We start from the raw sequence: 26345 nt of genomic DNA on the forward strand, positions 1-26345 counted from the left end.
TGATAATCTCTAAATATAGGCTTGTAATAAATAATGATGTATAGTTCACATTCCACCATAGTATACTGCTATGAACTAGTCAAGAGTATTTGAATGGATATGTGCATTAACATGTGAATTCTAAGTTTGAAATACCACCCTATAGTTCTCAAAATTGGCAAAAAGAAAAATGTAGCTATCTTCAACACATAAAAATAATTTTTTAAAGTTTTTAAAAGGAAATTGTCAAGTGTAAAAATCCCATAAAGCTACAGGAAAATATAATATTATATTTAATTGACCTCAGGGTAGGGATGATGCAGTAACAAAGAAAAAAAAAACAAGTAAACTTGACATATTTTTCCACATTAACATTTATAATCTCAGTTGATACCCCCTCAAAAAAGTTAGAAACAGAATGCAAAAGACCACTTGAAAATATGCACTAAACAAGAGAGGCCAGCTACCTTTCATTTTCATCATGTAATAGGAACTACCTTCGACACAAAATTCCTAAACTCTTTATGGCGATCTTGGAAAAATTTACTCTTCAGTGCTTTAAGATGTGGACTTGTTAGTATTCAATGTTAAAAAAAGGAAAAAGTTGAAAAGAGCAATATGTTAAAATTGGTAAATATTAATATTGATTTTGACATTTATTAAGCTGTTTTTCCAATTACAAGATTATCTATTAATATAAAGATAAAAAACTTCCCAGAATTCTAAAATTAGAACTTATACAGCTAGAAGTCTACAGAAATCACTTTCCTAAAATTCTTACTATTAATAAATTTGAGATATAACAAAACTGAAGACAAAGGACTCCTAAAACTTAGATATTTCAAGGAAGGAACTAAATAAAAGTAAAAGATCATTCACTTTCTTCATCAGTAAAGAAAAATAAAGCCAAATCTAAGAAGGAAGATTATAATTGCAAAATTTTTAAGTCTTAAATAATTTTACTATATTATTTAATATATTAAAATTGTGTTATACTATCATAAATGAACACACATGCTTATGTGCCTTAATAGCATAGTCCTCAAGGCTTATGTAATGAGTTTAATCAAAAAGTAGGAATTAGGGTTTACATATCTTGACTTTTGCAGTTGTTTTCCACATTTTATTATTTTGGAATAATGTGGTATTTCAACTTCATTACATAAATTCTGATTTTGGTTTCCAGAAAGTATTACTAGAGGTTCTCAAGAGAAAATCCAATTTTGAAAGTTAATTCCTAAACATTAACTATTCATGAACATTTTAAAGTAATTATCTAATTTGCTTAAAAGTAAAATATAATTCAATAACCAAAATATATATACTGATTTTATCAATATACACAATATGCTGATTTCATCAATTTTAATTACTATTTAGTAAGTTCTATAGATGAGTTCTTTTGCCCATTCAATCATAATTTGAATAAACCAAGTCAAATCTGAACAGTATTTCTACATGAGTTTTAGAAAATAAAATAAAATGATATATATCCAACATCCTCAATGTTGGGATGGAAGAAACTACATGGAAATATTTCTGGCATCTTCTGATACATCAGCATCTAAATCGATTGCTGTACAATAAAGTAATAAATTTCTCAAATTAATTTCTATTATTAACTATTCTGAGTAGAAATCTATACTAGGATTTCTTGAGCAGGTAAGCAATTACGTATTGTAGGAGTTAAATCAACCTTACAAATAAGAACTAAGAATTTTTAATAAACATGTAATTTTTAAAAATCACCCAGTTTTCCCACAAATGCCCACACAGAAATTAATAAATATCAGACAAGCAAACATTTCCAGTCACAGAGCATAAACTGTAATTTATTAATATAAAAATGGAAGGAGTGATCTGTAAATCTTTAAAATACTTTTAAAAAGAACAACCCAGCAGAAGGCTTGGCACATATGAGCTAGTCAATAAATCATTGTGATTCACTTCAACAACTAACCAAATCAATAAAGGAATGAATAAATGAGCAAATTCTAAATCACAGTATATAGGCTTTCTTTCATAAAAACATAAATTAAGAAAACAAACCCTGACTTTTCCAAGATAGAAAGTCCCATATGTTTCCTTGAAATAAAATCTGAAACCTTCAGCAGTCTACCTCTAAACACTACAAAAATGGAGTACTGAACTCATAAATAGTATAAAGAAATCAAAATGAGAGGTACTGAGTCTTAAAGAAGTAACTGTTAAGTACTGCTAATCCTAAATATTTAATGAAAGCTTAAATTATATACATTATATACATATTAAAGCAAAAAGAAATTACTAAAGCAAATAATTTCAAATGGAGTTGTAAGAAAAATGGTATCTAAATAATCATAAAAGTATAAATTTATTCAGAAAACTCAAAGATCCTAATTCTTTCAAATTTTGCTGCAGTTTTGGAAAAATATTTATTGAGAAATGTTAGTACATTATTTGATTGGTTTAATAACATTTGCTTTTTATGGATGCATCCATAGTCAATCTGTTTTTATAATAGGTCCAAATATGTTTAGTATTCTTCAAGTCAAGAAACCTAGCTATGCCATAACTTTGACAAAAGCAGCGTTACTTTTTGGGGTGAAAATACTTAGTGGTCATTAGAATTAAATACTATTAAAACTTACCTGTATTTTAATAGGCCAGGAAAAGTTGCTGACGTATACATAGAATGTAATGTTAGGATTGCTTCTAAAGTTAAATTTTTCATAGGAAAAACTATCTCTGTATTCCTTTATATTGGTCTTGGAAACAATAGATGCCTCCTCTCCAGATACCGTTCCAGCTAAAATGTAAATAATAACAAATTTATATGGTTCACATTAGGGAACAGGGATCTTTATGCACTTAAACATCTATTACACTTGTTCAATTTTTTAAATAATTGCACCCATAAAAACATAATTATCAAAATGCACTTACTTTTATAATTTAGAATGTTAAAGTAGGAAAGAAAATAAGATTTCTAAAAAATATAATGGAAATAAATTTAGTATAAATTTTTTTTAAAGATTTTATTTATTTCTCTCCCCTACCCCCCCACCCCAGTTGTCTGTTTTCTGTGTCTATTTGCTGCATGTTCTTCTTTGTCCACTTCTATTGTTGTCAGCGGCACAGGAATCTGTTTCTTTTTGTTCTATCATCTTTCATCTTGCTGTGTCAGCTCTCTGTGTGAACGGCACCATTCCTGGGCAGGCTGCACTTTCTGTAGCATTCGGCGGCTCTCCTTATGGGGTGCACTCCTTATGCGTGGGGCTCCTCTACGTGGGGGACACCCCTGCGTGGTGGGCACTCCTTGCGTGCATCAGCACTGCGCATGGGCCAGCTCCACATGGGTCAAGGAGGCCCAGGGTTTGAACCGCGGACCTCCCATGTGGTAGACGGATGCCCTAACCACGGGCCAAGTACACTTTCCTAAAATTATTTTTTTAAATGCTACCACTTACTAAGTGCTATGAACTAGGCACTGACTTAGAGGCTTTATATTCTTTCCTTATAACAACTTTATTTAGGAGGTATAAACATGTTTTTCAGATTGAAAGTTTGGCCTCAAAAGATTAAAACACTTGTCCCTAGTTTATAGCTACTAAGTGGTAAACTCCTGTTTGAATCTCTGGTATACACTGCTCCCAAAAAATTAGCTCTTTCACTTACTGCTCTACAGACCCTTTCAAAACATATTTCCCTGTGTCTCTAATTAAAAATGAGAAAAGTCATCAATTGATTTGTCTCACCACAAACTGAACCACCACTATTTTAAATAAATTGGGAAGAAGCCATAATTTAAAACATGAGCTAAATGCTCAATTCTATAAGCACATATTGGAACTCAATAAATACTCATTGAAGTTAACTAAATAGAACAAAGAATTTCCAATAAGTTTAGCAAAGGCCTCTACCTTAATGAACAATAAAATTAATTAGGATTAGTGGAGTTAATTAGCAATGGAGTTAATTTCTAACTGTTCACCTATTACAAAATTATGAGCTGTTTCTAAAAATGCAGATTTACTCTTCCTAGCACCCATACTGGTCAATCAAAATTTCTTAGATTTGGTTCAAGGAATCTGAGAGTATCAAATGATTTCTTTTTTTTTTAAAGATTTATTTTTCATTTATTTTTCTCCCCTTCCCCCCGCCCTGCCCCAGTTGTCTGTTCTCTGTGTCCATTTGCTGTGTGTTCTTCTGTGTCTGCTTCTATTCTTGTCAGTGGCACTGGGAATCTGTGTCTCTTTGTTGCGCAGCTTTCCCTGTGTGCCACGCCACTCCTGGGCAGGTTGAACTTTCTTTCGCACTGGGCGGCTCTCCTTATGGGGGCACAATCCTTGCATGTGGGGCTCCCCTACACAGGGGACACTCTTGTGTGGCACAGCACTGCGTGTGGGCCAGTTCCACACAGGTCAAAGAGGCCCTAGGTTTGAACCGTGGACCTCCCATGTGGTAGGGGGATGCTCTATCTGTTGAGCCAAGTCTACTTCCCACCAAATAATTTCATGAACACTACAAAAAACATTCTTGGGAATGAGGATGTGACTTAAGTGGTTGAACTCCTGCTTTCCACATGGGAGGCCCCAGGTTTGGTTCCGAGTGCCTTCCAAAAACAAAAAAACATAAAACAAGCAAACAAACAAAAAAACAACTCAGGGGAGCCCACATGGCTCAGTGGTTGAGCACCGGCTTCCCATACATGAGGTCCCAGGTTCAATACCTGTCCCTGGGACCTCAAAAAAAAAAAGCATTTCAAAGTGATTAAAATGATTTATACATCTAAAAACTCCTGCAGAGTCCTGTTTATTATACAGAAGTAATTTCTAATTAGCAGGAACACTTATGAATTCTTGAGACTCACAGTGCCAAGATTTTATTGTATATTTGACATTGGAATAACAAAATGTCTGGATATTTGCCTGAAGTTTTAATTTTCTTCCAAAATGTCTGGGCACTTTACAGATATAAATATAATTCTGGAATTGCAAAAGGTTTCTTCACTCTTGAATTCTATGTTTCCATGATTCTACAAGTTGAAATAGCATAATGTCTTAATTTTCAGGAACGAAATATAAATTTTTAAGCATCTTTATATTTTCTCTACAAAAAAACAGTTATCAGCATATTTATGTAACAATATAAAGCTGTAAAATTTACTAAAACATAAATGCATAAAATGTGAGGATTTTTCATATTTCAACATACAGATCTGTACTTAGTTTTATTTTGTAAAAGTTAATAATTTCAATTTCTATACATTATTATGAAGACTTATTAAGGATAATTTTTATACCCCCTCTGCCATACTGCATTTAACAAGAAGAATATATTTCTAAGTTTAAAATAATAAGTAAACTAACTTTTATTATCCCACATAGAAGAATTTCACATTGTTTGATATCAATATTAAGGTTAATAATTAAATTTATGGCTTTAATATTGAATCAAAAAATTGATATTTCCATCTTTTTATTCACTGAAGAAGTTAACTGTCTTAATTTAAAAAAACACAGCATTTCATAATATTACCATTTAAAAAATTAAAGTGTACAATATTTTCTACCCATCTAATTTTATTTAATAAGGGATAAAGTTCACATAGTAATGAAGCTTTATCCATATTTATACAATTTATAATTGTACAATGATTGTGGCATATAATACTTGCTTTATATTTCAGTTATTTAAATTAACAGTAAATTGTCAAATTAAAACAACACCCACATAGGAACATGTATGAAAGAAACATAACACCAAAATGCTCTTACCTGTGGAGCCAACCGACCATGTAATGTTGAGATTAAAGTTGTTTGATGCATTAATTGAAATATCCAAATTTTTGTTTGACTACCAACAAAAAAAATTAAGTTTAAAAATTTCAGATTAAACTATACAGCATATCATTTAGTCTACTCTTTCAACTATATCACTGTTATTTTCTCGAACTCCATATATCATTATTCAACTAATTAAGTATAGATATCAATTACATTTTTATGAAAAAAGTGCTAAATTCAAATGCAAAATCAAAGTTCCTTATTTAATTTAACCATAAAAAGGAATGAAATACTGATACATTTACAACAGGAATGAATGTTGAAACTCTTATATAAAAGTGAAATAAGTGAGACAGAAAATGACAAGTATTGTACAATTCCATTTATATGCAATATCTAGAATTAGCAAATTCATAGAGACAGAAAGTAAATTAGAGGTTCTCAGGGACTGGGAGGAGGGGAAATGAGGGGTTATTGCTTAATGGGTACAGAGTATCTACTTGGGATAATGAAAAACTTTTGGTAATGGTTGGTGGTAATGATAATTAACTTTGGGGAATAATGGAAGCAAACTTTTGAATAATACTCTGCTAGTTTCATAAATAGAATCAATCACTTGTTGAGGTCACTGCTGCTTATTTCCAGAACTGTACAATGTTTCTCAATATTGCAGTTCAAGGGATTTCTTAGGTGATATGTTGCAGTCTGCCTTGTTGTGTGAAGTTCACAACAAGACTCTCCAAAGCTTTCTCCTCACTGAATAAAAGGGATACTTATGATGGTGAATGAAAAGTCCCTAGTTAGTGAGAGAACAACATTTTACATAGGAGAAATGAAAACAAAATTCTGTGGTATTTCCCATGGTGGCAGAGAATACTTAAACAGTATCAGTCGAATATAAGACTTACACTCTACGGAGTATCAGCAGATCAAGAAAGATACTCAAAAATACAATACCAGCCCTTTTCTTTGGCTGTTTGTAATGCCATTCTGCTCACAGTTTCCAGGAAGAAAATACAGATTTCAAGAAGAATGGCCATCTTGAGAGGCCATGCAAAATAAAATTCGTTGTAATAAGGATGAATGATTATTCTACAGGTTTGTCAGCATAGTGTTCACTAATGTTGCAGAGATGGCCTCTAAGAATCTCAAGTAATCAAAGAAAAATAAAGCCTGGGAGTACAGCAGTTTAGAAGGATTCTGCAGTATCCATCATAGTCACAGTCATAAATGGCCATGAATGTAAGAAGGAATTTAACTTATTGAGTTCTGTTAATAAGCTACTAAGAATCCTTCCACAGTATGTGCCAAAAAACTGTCACTTTCCAATTTCTTTTAAGATATTAGAGAATACAGAGTTGGCAATTCAAGTTAAGTGGACAAAGGTGGATGAGTAATTTTTTAAAACTAGCAATAAATGCAAAATGCTTTTATGTCCTACATGCAGATAGGTTTTTCAATAGATTATGTTTTTTCACATGTAGTAAGCAGGTTATTTCAACATATATGTAACCTTAGCTAAGAAACCCAGATATGAAAAGAAAAAACATCGCTGATTGAAATACTGATTTATGTCATCATAATGAACTTCCCAGACTTGAAAGTCAACAACTGCTCTATAGCTGACAAATTATCTATGCACGGATGTGAAGAGCACAAGTGAAGAGTTTCCTGTCACGTCAGATAACCTTACGTTCATAGTTCAGCTCTTTAGCATACATGTAATATAATATTATAAAGGTTACTTGTCCTTTTTGAAAAACAATTTCCTTATCTTTAAAATGGGGATATGATGACCTCCATCAGGAAGTTCTTATGAGCATTAAATAAGATAATTAAAAAAAAAAAAACTTATCAAGGTTTGGCCACAGTGCTGATAATGATAGTGCAGTTGTTTTAATTAGATCCAATAAAACAGAATGTCTTCTTTTACTTTTCCTTTAAAAAAAATAATAGTGAAGTTGTTCAAAATTAGTTGAATTTTTATTAAAGCAAAATTGCAGAAGCAGTGCACCCCTATGAAAGCTTAAACCTTTATTTTCTTTTGAAGTGGCCTTTTTATAACTGTGTCTCGCACTTGGATTGGGATAAATATGTGAATAACTGCTGCTGTTGTTTTAATAGACATGTAAAATTTCCAACTGATAAAAAAAATGTATAAAACTCTTCTTGAATTTTTAGTCCATCATTTATCAATTCCAATTTAAGTATTACGGAAATGGTAGGTTAACATAAGCAAAGCCTTATAAAGAAGCATTTAGGGCCATGGGCAAAAAATGCCATGCTGAAAGAAATGACATTGGAATTATCCCCCCCCCCCCAATAAATAGTAAAATTAGTCATTTAGAACACTGCTAGTTAGATATGGATAAGTTTGAAAGGTCAGGTTATACAGACACCCACCCCAGAAATTGTTCATATGAAGGCACTGGGTAGAAGTGATACATAGTTGGTTAAAATTAAATCTGTTATCAAAATGTAGAAAATGCATATGTAACTAAGACATTTACTTTTTATTATTTTCTTGTAGGGTAACTAGGAAGCCCTGGCCAATAATCCATATTTCACAGACTGTTCCAAGATAAATATCTCTTTAATTAGGGGAATTATACAAAATGATGTTATAAGCATTCTTAGCAACATCTCTGGTAGTAGTTTAGAATCCTTCAGCTTCCAAGAACATGTGTCTAGGTTCTTGGCTTCAAATGGACAATAGAAAAGTAAGTGAAACCCGAGACATTTGAAAATACTTGAGGACTTATAAAAATTAAAGAAGGAGAGGGTAGTCAAGAGAAAGGAAAACTAGAACTCTCACTTATCTGGACCTTTGTAAATGGCATGCCCAGTATTATAAAATACTGGGGATAGATATTACTAACACTCAAATTTTGAATGAGATACCCCGTTTGCATTTAATTTTCTTATATTCTTGAAGAACCCCATGTTTGGACTTAATATTAAATAATCAATAAGCCAATTGTGATTATAAAGCCCATCAAATTTTATCACACTGAGAAATACTTTGATATATTATTAATATATCTTTGTATAAAAACACAGCATCAGTGCAGAAAAGATTGTATTTGAGAGCAAATATCTTTTAAATCTATTTTAAAAGTGAAAACTTTAAATATAATCCGAAGAACATAGATATGACTTAAAATATGGGGAATAAGGAGTTGCATAGAGTGAACTATTCAGTTTTTTCAGATTTTATTTCCCTAGAAAAGGAAAAGCTAAGAAATCATACTACTTATAAGCAAGTGTAATAAAATACTTTAAAAGGAAAGGAGTTAGCAAATGTTAAGAGACATTTACAGATTTCACCTATTTGTAAAATGATTAAAATAGATAATTTGGATTTAACAATGTGGATTAATATATAATAAGACTAATACACACACTTAATGCATCACCTTCATTTTTGAATGAATTATTTTTAGTTAAAAAAATACAAATAAACTATACAGTTGATATTTTCATTCCCTAGATTATTTTTAATTTTCTGAAGACTCAGATGGATAGCAATGTACATATATTACTTATGTATAAACTCAGAGCCTTTTCCTGAATTGATGTGTTAATATTAAAATGCAATATTAATCTTTCATATATTCAAATTTTATAAACTTGTAAAATTAGAAAACCAATGAACTCTAGCATTCATATAACTCAAATAAACCACTGTACTACGTAAAAAGACAATAGAAATATACTACTATGGAGTGAGGTATAATGGAAGAAAATATAATATGTTTAATTAAGGGTTCTATTTTCAAATAAGACTTCTCTCAGTTTGAGAGTATAATTATAAGTAAAAACACTGTTATAGCCTGAAACAAGAATAGAAATATATGGAAATGATAAACAGTTTTAATTGTAGGGTTGTTTGCAAAATCTGAAAGATCAAACATTAATTCTCTAAGTATCAAGACACCTCTTAGTTTTATTAATAGAAAAGGAAAAAAAAAACAGGATCAGTTTTTTTTTAACAAAAGTCCTACAGTGGTAATTCTAAGAAGGGGTAAAATCTCAACGTAATACAACAGAAAAGTTGTATCCCTTGATATGATATAATTATATTATAAAAGATAAATGATCTATTCTCACCTGCTCTGGATTTGCTATGAAATTTATGGCAGTATGGTGGCGATCATCTTCCTGCAGTAAGCTGAAGGTAAACTGATAGTCAATCAAAAGGCTGTCTGTAGGGAAAAAGTAGAATCCTGATATGTAGTTTAAAAGATGGTTTGAAAAACAAAAGTTAGGTGAAAACATATTTCACAACAGTATCAAAAATTATGATTATCATTAAATATTAATTGTCTTCTTTAAGTCCACTAATATAAAAGAAATATAAATACTTTTTATCAAAAACAGAAAGCAAAACATAGATGTAGAATAAATCATAATTCCTAAAAAATTATATATTATATTATATTATATTATATTATATTATATTATATTATATTATATTATATTATATTATATTATATTATATTATAAAGGTGCTACATAATTATTCTAGATGTTCTGGAAACAAAATAAAAGTAAGAAAATAAAATAAATGCCATCTTACCATAATCTTGCAACTAGAAAGAAATAGAGCTAACACATTTGGTGTTATTTTATACCAGCTAAACATCTATATGTAAACAGATAAGGAGACATTTTGGTATCCTATTTTAAAAAATCAAAATTCTTTGATAAGATGAATTTTAATGATAAGCTGTATCTCCTCATAAGCTGTAATGCATAGAAAGTGGCTATTTAGTACAAAGAATTAATAACAAAATATAGATAGAGTCAAAATTAAATTTCTGAGTAAAACACAACATGATAAAAGAAGCATAAGCAAATAAAATATCAAGAGAAAAGGTTTTTAATCTATATAAAATGTTTAAATAGGTCAGAGATTCCAACAAATTAAAGTTAATTGGAGAGTGATGACTAAAAATTTAGTTTAAAAATATTTTGAAAGAAAACTGAAGAAAGTTTGTGAGTACACTGGGAGATGTGACTTTGGATGATGAATAGAAAATAATGAATATATGACATTTGTTCTACTCTTTCAACAAAACCTAAATTTAAAAAAATATGTTTTTTAAGAAAATAGTAACCAATGATAAAAATCATCAAAGTGTATATTGGAAATATCTATTTATCTGAGATCCAAGAAGACAGGCATGCTAGGATCATAAAGGAAAATAATTTTGATACATGTGTTATATCAATGGCACCATTTATGCAAAAGTCATCACATTTGGCAACTAAAATTACCATATATAAATTTTTAATCTTTTAAGAAATTTCTAATTTGAATTATTTGAGAAAATAATTCAGGCCTAATAATTTTCTCTTTCACCATGTTAATGATTTAACTTAGCATTGTACTTAACTTTTTTTGTTATTAGAGAAGTTGTAGATTTAAAGAAAAATAATTCATAGAATACAGAGTTCCAAAATACCAACCTATTATTAATACTCTGCACTAGTGTGGTACATTTGTTACAATTCATGAAAGAACATTTTAATAACTATACTATTAACTATAGTTCACTATCATTCACAATACATTTCAGTGTTTGTGTTGCACAGTCCTATGAATTAAAAAAAAAATTATTGTAGCAACATATATACAACCTAAAACTTCTTTTAGCCACATTCACATATATAATTTAGTTAGTTATATTCACAGTGTGGAGCTACCATCCACCATCATCCCCTATCAAAACCTTAAACTTTACAGTGAACCAAAATAGTAATTCTGTACAATTTAAGCATTAATTCCTCATTCCCTACCCACACCCTGGTCCTGGGAAACCTACATTCTACATGTTCTGACTCTATGATTTTGCTTGTTCTAATGATTTCATATCAGTGAGATAATAAAATATTTATCCTTTTGTACCTGGGTTATTTCACTCAACATTATGTCTTCAAAGTCATCTATGTTATCGCATATATGAGAACTTCATTTTTAGGGCTGAATAATATGTAATATACTGCATTTTATTTACCCATTCATCAGTTAGTGGACCCTTGGGATACTTCCAATTTTGGTCATTGTGAATAATGCCACTATGAACATTGGTAAGTATGTCTGGCTGAGTCCCTGCATTCAAACATTTGGAGTATACACTGAGAAGTGGGACGGCAGGGCCATATAGTAATTCTATACCTAAATTTCAAAAGAACCACCAAAATGTCTTCCAGAGATGCTATACTATTTTTCATTTCCACCAACAGTAAATGAGTTTTCCTATTTCTCTACATCTTCCAAACACTTGCAAGTTCCTGGTTTTTTTAATAGCAGCCATTCTAGTGGGAGTGAAATGGTATCTTATTGTAGGTTTGATTTAAATACCCTTAATTGCTAATGATGTTGAATGTCTTTGTATGTGCTTTTTGGCCAGTTTGCTGTCCTCTTTGGAAAAATGTCTATTCAAGCCTTTTGGACGTTTTTTTAAATGCTTTGTTTGAATATTTATAGTTGAGTTGTAAGATATGTTTATATATTTTGGCTAGTAAAGCCAAATCTGATATGTGGTTTTCAAATGTTTTCTCCCATTGTTTAGGTTGCCTCTATTTTCATGATAAAGTCATTGAGGTCGAAATATTTTTTATTTTGATGAAGTTCCTTTTATCTATTTCTTCTTTGTAGTTTGTGCACTTTAGGTGTAAAGGCTAAGAAAAAACTGCTGAACACAAGATCCTGAAGATGCTTCCCTACATTTTCTTCTAGGAGTTCTATAATCCTGATACTTATATTTTGGCCTTATTTGCATTTTGAGTTAATTTTTGTAAAAGATGTGAGAAAGGGATCCTCCTTTCTTTTGGATAGGGATATCCAGTTCTCCCAGCACCCTTCGTTGAACAGACTATGCTTTCCCACTTGAGTTGACTTGGAAACTGTCTCAAAAATCAACTGGGGGACAACCAGCAAGATGGTGGTGGAGTAAGGAGCTCCTAGAGTCAGCTCTTGCTACAGGGAACCTAGTAAACACCTAGAGGTATCTGGAGCTAGCCGAAGCACCTGTTTGGGAGCTCCAGGAGACCAGAAGAGTATCCTGCCACATCCTTGAAGGAATGGAAGGAGGAGACTGCCCATTTGCAGAGAAGATTCATAAGCAGAGCGTTCCACACCACAGAAGTCAGTGCCCATCCTCCACTGGAGGCACAAACTGCCTTGGGAGCTATTCTGCAACTGGAATTGAAAGCGCTACTTCCCAAAAATGGGGGAAGAAGAGATGGTTGGGTGCCAACTTCAGCTAATGATGAGTAAATTCAGCAGGCTACAGTATAATCCTGAGAACAGCTAAAGTTTGAGCCTGTCCAAGTTAGAAAGAGGCCAGCAACTGCCATCTTCATTCTGTGCCTGGCTTGAGGGGAAGTGGGGCAGACAGAAAATCACAGTGTGGGTAGGGACTGGCGTCTTTAAATCCAGATCAGACTGCAGGTCTAGCTTAAGCCCCAGCCCACCTCTGGGAGGGAGGAAGCTTGGGAGACCCAGACCAGCCTCTCTGGGAAATTACCAGCCAAGCCACGGAAGCCCATGATTATCCTACTTTGACAGTGCAAGCTGCCCCAGGTGCTATTCTGTGGCTGGAACTAGAAGCTCCATTTCCCAAAAACAGGGGAGAAGGAGATGGTTGGACACTGGTTTTGGCTGCTGATTAGTAAACTTGGCTGGCTAAGGTATAACCCTAAGAAGAGCTATGGTGTGAATCTGTCCAAGTTGGAAAGAGGCTGGTAGCCACCATTTTGACTCTACCCCCAGCCTGAGGGGAAGCCAGGACTCAAAATCACAGTGATGGTAGGAACTGGTTTCTTTCACCCAGATCAGCATGCAGCCCTAGCCTAGGCTTCAGTCCCACCTCTAGCAGGGAGGAGGCTGGCAGGCCCTGCACCAGCCTATCAGGTAACTGCAGGTACCTTTGGCTGGCACAGACTGAAAAATCAGAAGTCTACTGGGGCAACTGCAGTCATCTTGGACCTGCACTGCATAGACTGCTGCCCATACCTGCAGCTTCATCACTGCCCCAAGCAGGGGAGAAAGAGGCATGAAGCCTCATCAGTCTCTCTGGACAACTACTGTCTAGGCCTGCATGGCTTGGATTATTCCACGCAGCTGTGATTCTGTCCTACCCCTGCCAAAAGAGAAAGTTGAAAGAAGCTTCATTGGTCCTTGGCACAATGAGGGCAGGTTGAGCCTCTACAGTTTACAGCAACAACTACATGCTTGGCTCCTACTGCAAAACCAGCAAGGAAGTTCTAAACTAAAGAGAAAAACTGCACCCAGAATAAATACTCTAGTAAGCCAGATGCCAAGATAACCAACAAAAAATTATAATGCACACCAAGAAACAGGAAGCTATGGCCCAGTTAAAGGAACAAGATAAGCCTCCAGATGACATAAAGGAGTTGAGAAAACTAATCATAGATGTTCAAATAAGTTTCCTTAATAAACTCAATGAGATAACTAAAGAGATTAAAGATATTAAGAAAACACTGGATGAGCACAAAGAAGAATTTGAAAGCATACATAGAAAAATACCTGATCATATGGGAATGAAAGGTGCAATAAATGAAATTTTAAAAACACTGGAATCACATAATAGCAGATTTGAAGAGGCAGAAGAAAGGATTGGGGAGCTTGAAGAAATGGCCTCTGAAAATGAGCATACAAAAGAACAGAGGAAGAAAAGAATGGAAAAAATTGAACAAGGTCTCAGGGAACTAAATGACAGCAAAAGGCATGCAAACATACGTGTCATGGGTGCCCCAGAAGGAGAAGAGAAGGGAAAAGGGGCAGAAGGAGTATTTGAAGAAATAATGGTAGAAAATTTCCCAACCCTATTGAAGGATATAGATATCCCTGTACAAGAAGCACAATGTACTCCCATCTGAAAAAATCCCAATAGACAAACTCTGAGACACATACTCATCAGAATGTCAAATGCTAAAGACAAAGAGAGAATTCTGAGAACAGCAAGAGAAAAGCAAAGGATAGCATATAAGGGATACCCAATAAGTGCTGATTTCTAACCAGAAACCATGGAGGCAAGAAGACAGTGTCTGATATATTTAAGATACTACAAGAGAAAAACTTCCAGTCAAGAATCTTATATCCGGCAAGATTGTCTTTCAAAAATGAGGGCGAGTTTAGAATATTCACAGACAAACAGAAACAGAATTTCTAACCAAGAGACCAGAATTTTAGGAAATGTTAATGGGTGTGCTAGAGCCTGAAAAGAAAAGATAGGAAAGAAAGGCCTGGAAGAGAGTCTAGAAATTAAGATTATATCAATAAAAGTACCCAAAAGTGTCAAAAGAGTGAGGAAAATAAAATATGACAGATAAAACTCAAATAGGAATAAATTTAACCAACAATGTAAAGTAACTTGTATTCAGGAAACTGCAACTCAATCTTAAAAGAAATCAAAAGAGGCCTAAATAACTGGAAGAACATTCCATGCTCATGGACTGAAAGACTAAATATCATAAAGATGTCAAGCCTACTCAATTTGATTTACAGATTCAATGCAATTCTGAGAAAAATTCCACCCACATTTTTTTAATTGAAAACATGATTATCAAATTTTTTGAAAGGATAAGGGGTCCTGAATAGCCAGAAACATGTTAAAAAGGAAACATGAACTCTCATCTCCAGATTTCAAATTATATTACCTAGCTATAGTGGTAAAAGCAGCATGGTACTGGCATAAAGACAGACACATAGACCAATGGAACCAAATTGATGGTTCAGAAATAGACCCTCACAGGTATGGTCAAGCGATTTTTGACTAGCATGTCAAGCCTACCCAGTTCACAAAGAACTGTATATTCAACAAATGGTGCTTAAAGAACTGTATAACCATAGCCAAAAGAAGGAAAGAGGACCCCTATCTTACACTTTATCCAAAAATTAATTCAAAATGGATCAAAAACCTAAATATAAAAGCAAGAAACATAAAGCTTCTGGAGGAAATTGTAGGAAAATATGTTCAAGCCCTGGGGGTAGGTGGTGGATTCTTAAAGGAGATAAGAGGAGGACTGAGATGGACTATTGAAGTATAATGCATATAGAAGTTTTAATTAGCTTTAATGCAGAAGTGTGGAAATGTATGGAGTAGATGGTAACAAATAGTGAGTAACAGCTAATTTATAAATGGGGATGTGGCTGAAATAGTAGTCTAGGGTTGTATATGTCAATTGACAGAATGCTAGAGAATAATGTAGGAAGTGGACAGCACAGTAAACCAAGAGGTGGATGAGAATTGTGGTTGATGGTATGGATGCAAGTGTCCTTTGTGAGCTAGAGCAAATGTATATCACTAGTGCAGGGTGGTGGGAATGTGGAGAAGCATGGGAAAAATACAACTGGAGTGACCTATGGACTGTGATTAGCAGTAATAAGGTAATATGTATGCATCTATGCCAAAGATATACTGTGTTGATAATGAGGCAGTATGGAGAATATATGTCAAATGTACATTACAGATGTGGTAACAATCAGATGATATTATTTTATCTGTAACAAATGTTCCACCACAGTGTGGTGTATTGATAGATGGATGTTATTTGGGAATTCTGCACATGCACATGTGCATGATTGTTTTATAAGTTTACAACTTTTGTCATAAAAAATATATTTAAAAAATAATAATAGGGTGGGTTGGGAGAAAATACATGAAATATAAGATAAGGACTATAATTAATAGTAAGATTTTGACAATATTCTTTCATAATATGTAACAAATGTCTCATAACAATGCAAGGTATTAGCAGAGGGTTGATGTATGGGACCCCTGTATAATGTTATGCATGTTTTCTTTGTAAGTACACAACTTTTAATATACACTTATTGTTTATGGATGCTTATATATAAATGATATAAAAAATAACAGGGTGGGTTGGGGTAAAATACTTTGGTTAGTAGTAATATTTTGACAATGCTCTTTAATTATTAGTTTAAAATGTTTAACAACAATGCAAGGTATTGGTGGTAGGGTGAGTTATGATAGTCCTGTAAGATGCTATGTATGTTTGTTTTGTAAGTTCACAATGAATACTATATACTTATTGTTTATGTATGTTTATGTGTGAGTGATATATTTCAATAATTTTTTAAATGAAAAAAAAAAATCAATTGGCCATAGATGTGAGGGTCTATTTATAAACTCAATTTAATTACATTGATCTATTTATTTATCTTTATGTCAGTACCATGCTGTTTTGATCATTGTAACTTTATAGTAAATTTTAAATTCACAAAGTGTGCACTTCCAGCTTCCTTCTTTCAAGATGTTTTTTTTTTTATATTCTGGGTCCCTTACACCTCCAAATAAATTTGATTGGCTTTTCCATTTCTGCAAAGAATGATGTTGAATTTTTACTGGAGTTGCATTGACTTTGTAAATCACCTGAGTAGAAGTCATCTTAACAATATTTAGTCTTCCAATTAATGAGCTTGGAACGTCCATTCATTTATTTAGTCCTTTGTTTTTGTTTTTTTTAGCAATGTCAAGTAGTTTTCTGAATACAGGTCCTTTATGTCCTAGGTTAAGTTTATGACCAATATATGATTCTTTCAGTCACTATTGTAAATGGAATTTTTTTCCTGACTTCTTCCTCAGATTTCTTATTCGTAGTGTATAGAAATGCTACTGAGTCTTGCATATTAATTGCACAGCACCACTTTGCTCATTTATTAGCTCAAATAGTTTTGTTATGGATTTTGAGGTTTTCTAGGTATAGAATCATGTCATTAGCGAGCAACAATAGACTTTCTTCTTCCTTTACTATTTAGGTGCCTTTTATTTCTTTATATTGCCTAATTGCTGTAGTTAGAACTTCTAGCACAGTATTGAATAACAGTGGTGACAGTAGGCATCCTTGTCTTGCCTCCATTCTCAGCAGGAAAGCTGAATTTCACTCTTTCACAATAGAGTACAGTGTTAACTACAGGTCTTTCATATACACATTTTACCATGTTGAGAAAGTTTCCTTCTATTCCTATCTTTCCAAGTAGTTTTTTAAAATCAAGAAACAAGTATGTCAAAATGCCTTTTCTGTGTCAATTGAAATGATCAGATGATTTTTCTTCTCTGGTTTATAAAATTGATGTATCACTTTGACTGATTTTCTTCCATTGAACCATCCTTGCATACCTAGGATAAACTCTCTTTATCGTAATGTAGAATTCATTTAGTGTGCTTTGTATTTGCTTGGCAAGAGTTATGTTGAGGATATTTGCAACTGTAACCATTAGACAAATTGGGTTGTAATTTTCTTTTCTCATAATATCTTTATCTAGCTTTGCTATTAGGGTGCTGTTGGCTTCATAGAATGAGATTGGCAGTGTTCCCTCCTGTTCAGTTTTTTGGAAGAGTTTGGGCAAGATTCTTATTAAATCTCCTTTGAATGACTGGTAGAATTCACCTATAAAACCATGTGGCCCTGGGCTTTTCGTTTTTGAGAAGTTTTTGATGACTGTTTCAATCTCTTAATTTGTGATTGGTTTGTGGAGGTCTTCTATAACTTCTAGGGTTGGTGTATGTTGTTTGTATGTTCCTAGGAAGCTGTCCATTTCTTCTACGGTGTGTAGTTTGGTGACATGCAGTTGTTCATAATATGCTCTTATGACCCTGTCTATTTCATTGGGGTCAGTGATACGTTTGCCTCTCTCATTTCTGAATTTATTTATTTGCTTCTTCACTACTGTTTTGTCAGTCAAGCTAAGCATTTTTCGATTTCGGTGATCATCTCGAAGAACCAATTCTTGGTTTTGGAGATTCTAATTTCTTGTTCTCAAAAAATTATTTCTGCTCTAATCATTTTTATTTCTTTCCTTCTGCTTGATTTGGGATTAGTTTACTATTATTTTTCTAGTTTCTCCAGCTGTGTAATTAGGTATTTGATTTTAACACTTTTATCCTTTTTTAAATGTAAACATTGAGAGCTAAAATTTTCCCTCTCACAACTTCCTTTGCTATATGGTGTGTTCTCATTTTCATTTGTCTTGAGATATTTACTGATTTCTCTTGCACTTTCTTCTTTGACCCACTGATTATTTAAGAGTGTGTTGTTTAATCTCCATATATTTGTGAATTTACCCTTTAGCACGTTATTGATTTCCAGCTTCATTCTATTATGATCATAGAAAGTACCTTGTAAAATTTCAATTTTTAAATATATTGAGACCTGTTTTGTGAACCAACACGTGGTCTATCCTGGAGAAAGATCCATGAGCATTTGAGAAGAATGTATATGCTGCAGTTTCAGGGTGCAATATTCTATATATGTCTGTATTAGTCAGCCAAATGGGTGCTAACACAAAATACAAAAAATCTGTTGGCTTTTATAAAGGTTATTTGGAGTAAAAGCTTACAGTTACAAGGTATTAAAAGAGTCCAACTCAAGGTATCATAAGAGGTACTTCCTCACCAAAGTCTGTTACCACATGTTGGAGCAAGGAGGCGGGCGATGTCTGTGAGGGTTCAGCCTTCCTCTCTTTCTTATGGCTCTGTGGGCCCAGCTTCTTCCAACCTCAGATGTAGGCTGGAGGGCTTGATTCTTTCTGGGTCTTCTTAGCTACTGAGGTCTCTGGTCTCTTCAGCTGCTATCAGACAAATAGCTCATCTCTCTCCAAGGCCTCAGGATCAAGTTCTCTTCTCTGCCATATTCCCATGTATCTTCTGCTGTGTATCTACTTCTGTGTGTCTCTTTGATCAAGGGGTCCATTTATATAGCCCACGAAAGGAGGAGGGACTCAAACTGAGTCACCCTAATGACACAGTCGAATCAAAGTTCTAAGCTTAACATAATCTAATCAAAGACATCTGAGCTGAATCTAATACAGTCAAAGGGTATCACGCCCAGAGGAACAGTGAAGCTTACAAACATAATCAAATATCTTTTTGGGGATTTATAAATAATATCAAATTACTACAATGTCTATTAGGTCTAGTTCATTTATCATATTTTTCAATCTCTCTTTCCTTATCAGTCCTCTGCCTAGATGTTCTATCCAATGATAAGAGTGGTATATTGAAATCTCCACCTATTACTGTAGAGACATCTATTTCTACCAACATTTTTGCCAGTATTTGCCTCATGTACTTTGGAGCACCATGGTTAGGTGCATAAATATTTATGATTATTATTTCTTCCTGGTGGATTGTCCCTTTTATTAGTATAAATAATGTCTATCCTTTGCTTTGCTGATAACTCTATCTCATACAATGGAAGTATAGCTACACAAGCTATTTTGGTTACTGCATGCATGGATATCTTTTACCAGGCTTTCACATTCAACCTATTTATCCTTGAATCTAAGGTAAGTCTGTTGTAGAAAGCATATAGATGGTTCTAATTTTTTATCCATTCTTCTGGCCTATGTCTTTTGATTGAAAAGTTTAATCCATTAACAATGTATGGTTATTACTGCAAGAGCAGTAGTTTCTTCACCCATTTTATCCTTTGGTTTCTATATATTTGTAGATTTTCAAGTTCTCTGCTTCTTTTTTTTTTTATTTCACTTAACATAATGGTTTTTTAATGCAAATGAAGAATTATTCTGTAACATTTTTCTCTATCCATATCATTTTAAAAATCAGTTATACAGGTGTATAATAATATAGTATATTTGTACTTATATTTTATATAGGCAATGTCTTATATAGGCAATGTTACTCATATTTGTGTTTGACATGAAGTTTTACTATTATGTGCAGTCCCATGTTACAGTTTCTAGCTTTCCTTTTAGTGATATCCATGACCTTAGACATTCACTTTCCACCACTGTCCTAACCATACAATAGCACTACTAGTTTCAAACACCATGATATCCTTTCCCCATCTCTATTCATTACCAAAGATTTACAAAAAATTTTTTACCAATTATGCACAGGTTAAACCTCAGCTTTCCATTCTCTAACCTCAGTCTTTTTTATGGTGACTTATAATTATTAACTACATGACTTTACAAAATATATTTAATTCTTTTTTTTTTCCCCTTCATATTTTTATTTTTATTTTTTTCTTTTATTTATTTTTTATTGAATTTGTAATAATATTACATTAAAAATATATATATATGAGGTCCCATTCAACCCTACCACCCCCACCCCACCTCTCCCCCCCCCAGCAACACTCCTTCCCATCATCATGACACATCCATTGCATTTGGCAAGTACATCTTTGGGCACCTCTGCACCTCATGGTCAATGGTCCACATCATGGCCCATACTCTCCCCCATTCCATCCAGTGGACCCTGTGAGGATTTACAATGTCCGGTGATTGCCCCTGAAGCACCATCCAGGGCAGCTCCATGTCCCAAAGATGCCTCCACCTCTCATCTCTTCCTGCCTTTCCCCATACCCATCAGCCATCATGTCCACTTTTCTCAATCCAATGCCACCTTTTCTATGTGGACATTGGATTGGTTGTGTCCATTGCACCTCTATGTCAAGAGGAGGCTCAGATTCCACATGGATGCTGGATGCAATCCTCCCACTTTCAGTTGTAATCACTCTCGGCTCCATGGTGTAGTGGTTGTCCTTCTTCAACTCCATCTTAGCTGAGTGTGGTGAGCCCAATAAGTCAGATTGTAGGTGCTGGAGTCTGTTGAGGCTCAGGACCTGGCTATCACATTGTCAGTCCAGAGATTCAAATCCCCTAAATATATCTTAAACCCCGACACTAACTGCACCTCCAGCACATTAGCATGAAAGTCTTATGAAGAGAGATCCCATCTGAGTCCAGATTCATCACACATAAACACGAGTTCCAAAGAGGGGCCATCTGACCTGGCAGTTAACCCCATCGGCCATGACCATAACTCCCATGGGTCTCTTTAGCCCTTGAAGGAACCGATATCTGGGGGTTGTATCTGCTTTATCTGTCTCTCAGACTCTGCTCAGTTGTGCATAAGGGCAATCCTTCTGACAGCCTCCAGACTCTTTTTTAGAGACTCGTAGCCATATAAACTCATTTCTCCTTTCCATTTCCCCCTTACCTTAGGTCAAACAGCATTTTAAAGTCATGTTATTTTAAGTAGACAGGGATATTCCGCTGATCCGCATTGAACCTTCCGTATAAGGTCATTTTCCAGTTGCATCATCAGTTGGTAGTTGATAGTGGTCCCTTGGTGCCAGGGAGGCTCATCCCCGGGTGTCATGTCCCACACTGGGGGGAAGGCATTGCATTTACATGCTGAGTTTGGCTTCGAGACTGGCCACATTTGAGCAACATGAAGGCTGACAGGAGGAAATTCCCAGGCACAATGCTGCTCTAGGCCTTGTTCTTATTTTAGGCTTATCAGCTCACAAGCATAGTCATTAGTGTCAGGGGCTCACTGTTGAACCCTCACTCCCTCCCAGTCCCCGCCGCTGCACCTGGGAGACTGTCGCTGCTCCCCTAGGAACCACAACAGAGCACCACTGGCCAGGAACCCAGTACCCCCCCTGCTGTGGTTTTTAATTGTTGCCACTATGAGTATATCCAAACATTGCCATGCACCCTGGACATATGTTCTGTACAGCTCCCTGTCAGCCATATATCCCCTGTCAATGGTATCCCATACCAGTATTCCTCCATTGCCTTTGTTAGTTCTCTGCTTCTTATTGATTTCCAGCTTCATTCCACTGTGGTTAGAAAAGATGGTTTGTATAATTTCAATCTTTTTAAATTTATTCAGACTTGTTTTGTGAAACATGTGGTTTATCCTAGAGAAGAATCCATGTGTACTTGAGAAGAATGTATATCTTGTTGTTTTGGGGTGCAATGTTCTGTACATGTCTGTTAGGTCTGGTTCATTTATGATATTATTCAAGTTCTCTATTTCCTTAAATATCTTCTTTCTAGATACTATATCTATTGATGAGAGTGGTGTTTTTAAGTCTCTAAAAACTGTTATAGAGATGTCTATTTCTCCCCTCAGTTTTGCAACTATTTGCCACATTTATTTTGGAGCTGGTGATCAAGTGCATAAATATTTAAGATTGTTATCATTTCTTGGTGGATTGAACATTTTATTCATAAACAATATCCTTCTTTGCCTCTTGTAACAGCTTTCAACTTAAAATTTATTTTGTCCAATATTAGTATAGCTACTCCAGCTCTCTTTTGGTTACTATTTGCACAGATTATCTCTTTCCATCTTTTCTATTTCAACCTATTTGTATCTTTAGACATAGGGTTGTAAACAACATAGAGTTGGATCATGCTTTTTAAAATCTATTCTGCCAATCTGTGTCTTTTAATTGAGAGTTTAGTCCATTAACATTCATTGTTACTACTATAAAAGCAGCACTTCCTTAAGCAATTTTGTCCTCTGGTTTTTTTGTTTTTTTTTTTTTTTGTCTTCTTTTTTCTATATTAGAGAATTTGTAGGTGTACAAAACAATTGAGCATACAATACAGGATTCTCATATACTACCCTAGTATTAACACCTTGTATTGGTGTGGAACATTTGTTACAATTGATGAAGCACATCTAAATAATTGAACTATTAACTATAATCCATGATTTAATTTAGGGGTCACAGTTTGCAGAGTGCAGATCCATGGTTTTTAAAAAATTACTATTCTGTTACAACATACACAACCTAACATTTTCCCTTCTAACTATGTTGACAATGCTGTGCTACCATCTCCATCATTCCAAATAGGAACCCTGTACATTTGAACCCTTAACTCTGTCTTCCCTTCTTATATCTTTTTTTCTTTCTTTCTTTTCCTTATTGTAGACCCCCTTTTTGGTATAGTTTATCTTTTTTGATGTATCTGACTAATCCTTTTCTCATTTCCATTTTTGTATATTTTAAAAATACTTTCTTTGTGATAACCCTGGACTTTGTATTACACAACCTAAGCATATAACCAACTAATTTGAAAATATACCAACTTTGCTTCAATAGCATGCATGTTCTCTGCTCCCATATCTGTCTGATTTCCCTCTTTATGTTGTTTTTTTGCCCCACATTACCTTCTATATTTTGCATGTCCCTCATCAGGAAATATGACCATTTCTTATTCAATTGTATAACTTTTGTAGGAATTAAAGTGTAGAACTATTTATTAAGTATACAGCAGTACTGTGTTTTGCATTTATCTATTTAACTTTACTGAAGATCTTTATTTCTTCACACTGTTCCAAGCCACTCTCCTGACTTTTCCTTTCAACCTGAAGAGCTCCCTTTAGCAATTCTTGTAGGGCAGGTCTTTTGGTGATGAACTCTCCAAGTTTTTGTTTATCTGTGAATGTTTTAAACTTTCCCTCATTTTGAAATAGAGTTTTTCTGGATAAAGAATTTTTGGCTGACAGTTAGTCTCTTTTCAGTACCTTAAATATATCATGGCACTTAAATATAGCATACCACCACTTTCTTGCCTCCATGGTTTCTGATGAGAAATTGGAACTTAGTCTTATTGAGGATCCCTTGTGTGTGACTAATGTTTTCCTATTGCTACTTTCAGAATTCTCTCTTTATCTTTGGCATTTGACCTGATTAATACGCATTTTGGAGTAAGTCTACTCAGTTTTACTCCATTTGGAGTGCGTTGTGTTTCTTAAAGATGTGTATTTGTGTCTTTCATAAGACTTGGGAAATTTTCAACCATCATTTCTTTGAATATTCTTTCTGCTGCTTTTCCCTTATCTTCTACCTCTAAACTCACATGAGGCATATGGTTGTAAGCTTCATGCTGTCACCCAAGTCCCTGAGAAAATTTCCAATTGTTCTGTTTTTAAGTTAGCTAATTCTTTCTTCTGCCTGTAAAAGTTGAAATTCATCTTTATGCTCCTATAATATCTTCTTAATATCTTTCAGCACTATAATCATTAGTTTATTTTTATCCATGTTTTCTTTCATCTCCTTGAATAGATTTAGGATATTTGTTTGAACTTTTTTGATTAGATATTCCAAAGTCTGTGTCTTGTCTGCAGTTTTAATTTGTTCCCTTGACTGAGCCATATCGTCCCATTGCTTAGTATAGCTTGTAATTTTTTGCTGATGTCTGAGCATCTGATCATTTTGATGTGCTAACTCTGAAGGTCAGCTTCTCCTTCATACCTAGGGTTTTATTGTTGATTGGCTATGTTTTAAGGCTCCTCTTTGATACTTGATCTGACTTATGCAAGACCATTAGAGTAGCCTGTGTTTAGCTGTACAGATTTTCTAGGCAATTCTGCATCTGATACTTAACCTACAAATGCATTACAACTTTTAAGATTGCCCTTTTATATGCAATTATTTCACATCGAAAAGAATGCTTTCTTTCCTCTGTTCCTTGTCCAGGATTCCTCATCTATTCTGTTTGTTTTTGTAAAGAATTTTCTCCCCAGCTCCTTCTGTCCCTCCCTCAGTGCCCCCTTTTCATTACACTTTTATGTTCTGGAACATAAAAGTGTAATGAAAAGGAGCCTTACAGCAGTTCAGTCACCATCCCACAACTTTTCATTTTCTGTAAGGCTCTTCTGCATCAGTTACTTTCATGTTAGGGTATTTGATGTTCACAAAGGTCCATTTTTTTTGAAGAGGTGATCCAACAATCAGAGAGTGGTTTGAGTGTGCACACTTCTTGGCAAAAGTTCTGCTGCAGTCTCTTATTTTCTGGTGACTGTTTTGTACGCACTCACTCACTAGCCATTTGCATTTTGCTCTGGGTCTCTACAGACATGATCCTTTGCCTGGATATGCATGGGGTTCTAACTCTGATGTGAATGGCATATGGTCTGCATCATGGATGGAGGGACCCAGGTCTTGCTGCCTCTGTGTGACTCTTTAACAGCATGGGACCAAGTGAGGAGGAAGGTTCCAGACTGGCAAGTCTGGGTTGTAGATCTCCTACATTTTTGGGGGTGTTTTTTTTTTTTTTTCATCAATTCAGCTTTTGTGGACTCCTACTCCAATAGCTACTATCCTCTAGAATACCAAGCAAGTGGGATTTATCCTGTTATTAATTATTTCTGTGGGGAGAATTTCCCACAGGATATGTTGCATCGCCATGCTGATGACATCACTATATTTCACTTTTAATTTAGCACTGTCCACAGCATTTAAGGAGAAGTAGCTTGGAATTTCTCACTTACCAACTTTGCAAATTAATTAAATTCAGGGAGACTCATTAGTACAAAGAAGATAAAACAGTCTATCTCATAAATAACTCTGAGAACTGAACATAATTGTGCATGTATAGGGGTTAGAGGAAACTCTCATGAAAAAAGGCATTCAATAAATGTTATTTTAATTTCTTTTCACTATATTTGTTTCTGAGAATTCTGATAGTCAGCCAAAGTCAAACAGATTCTCATATATAGATAAACATTTGTTCAAAAACATGAGTTCATGATCATATTTGGTGGGTAGGCAGAGTCTGACCCTCTCACAACAAAAGAGTGGAGAGAGGGAAGAAACCTATCTGAAGGAGTTGTTTTGAATATATATAGAAGAGCAAGGTGCACTGATTGATCTAGTAGGGTACTGGAAAACTAGGGTATATGTGGCTGGAAGCCGCACATATAACCTGCTCTCAGGGCAAATAGCCTAGGTGAAGCCCCTGGCTCGCTGTTCCAAACAGTGGAAAGGACA

The 26345-nt window shown here is 34.3% G+C and overlaps 1 protein-coding gene across 7 annotated transcripts in view; it reads right to left on the minus strand.

The window, feature by feature from the left end:
• The window catches only part of ATRNL1 (attractin like 1), an 899374-nt gene that overhangs the window by 518782 nt on the left and 354247 nt on the right, over positions 1 to 26345 (minus strand). For all 7 annotated transcript variants that reach the window (XR_011648991.1, XM_058298321.1, XM_058298320.2 and 4 more), the window contains 3 exons: positions 9858 to 9952; positions 5739 to 5817; positions 2610 to 2767 (listed from right to left, as the gene is read on the minus strand). Coding sequence is in view for 6 of the 7 variants with exons in the window: in XM_058298321.1 (XP_058154304.1) it covers positions 2610 to 2767; positions 5739 to 5817; positions 9858 to 9952 (332 nt within the window). In the remaining variant the exon portion in view is untranslated. The remainder of the gene's footprint in view (positions 1 to 2609; positions 2768 to 5738; positions 5818 to 9857; positions 9953 to 26345) is intronic.

This window comes from Dasypus novemcinctus, chromosome 6 (genome assembly GCF_030445035.2).
Source record: "Dasypus novemcinctus isolate mDasNov1 chromosome 6, mDasNov1.1.hap2, whole genome shotgun sequence".
Classification (NCBI taxonomy): Eukaryota; Metazoa; Chordata; class Mammalia; order Cingulata; family Dasypodidae; genus Dasypus; species Dasypus novemcinctus.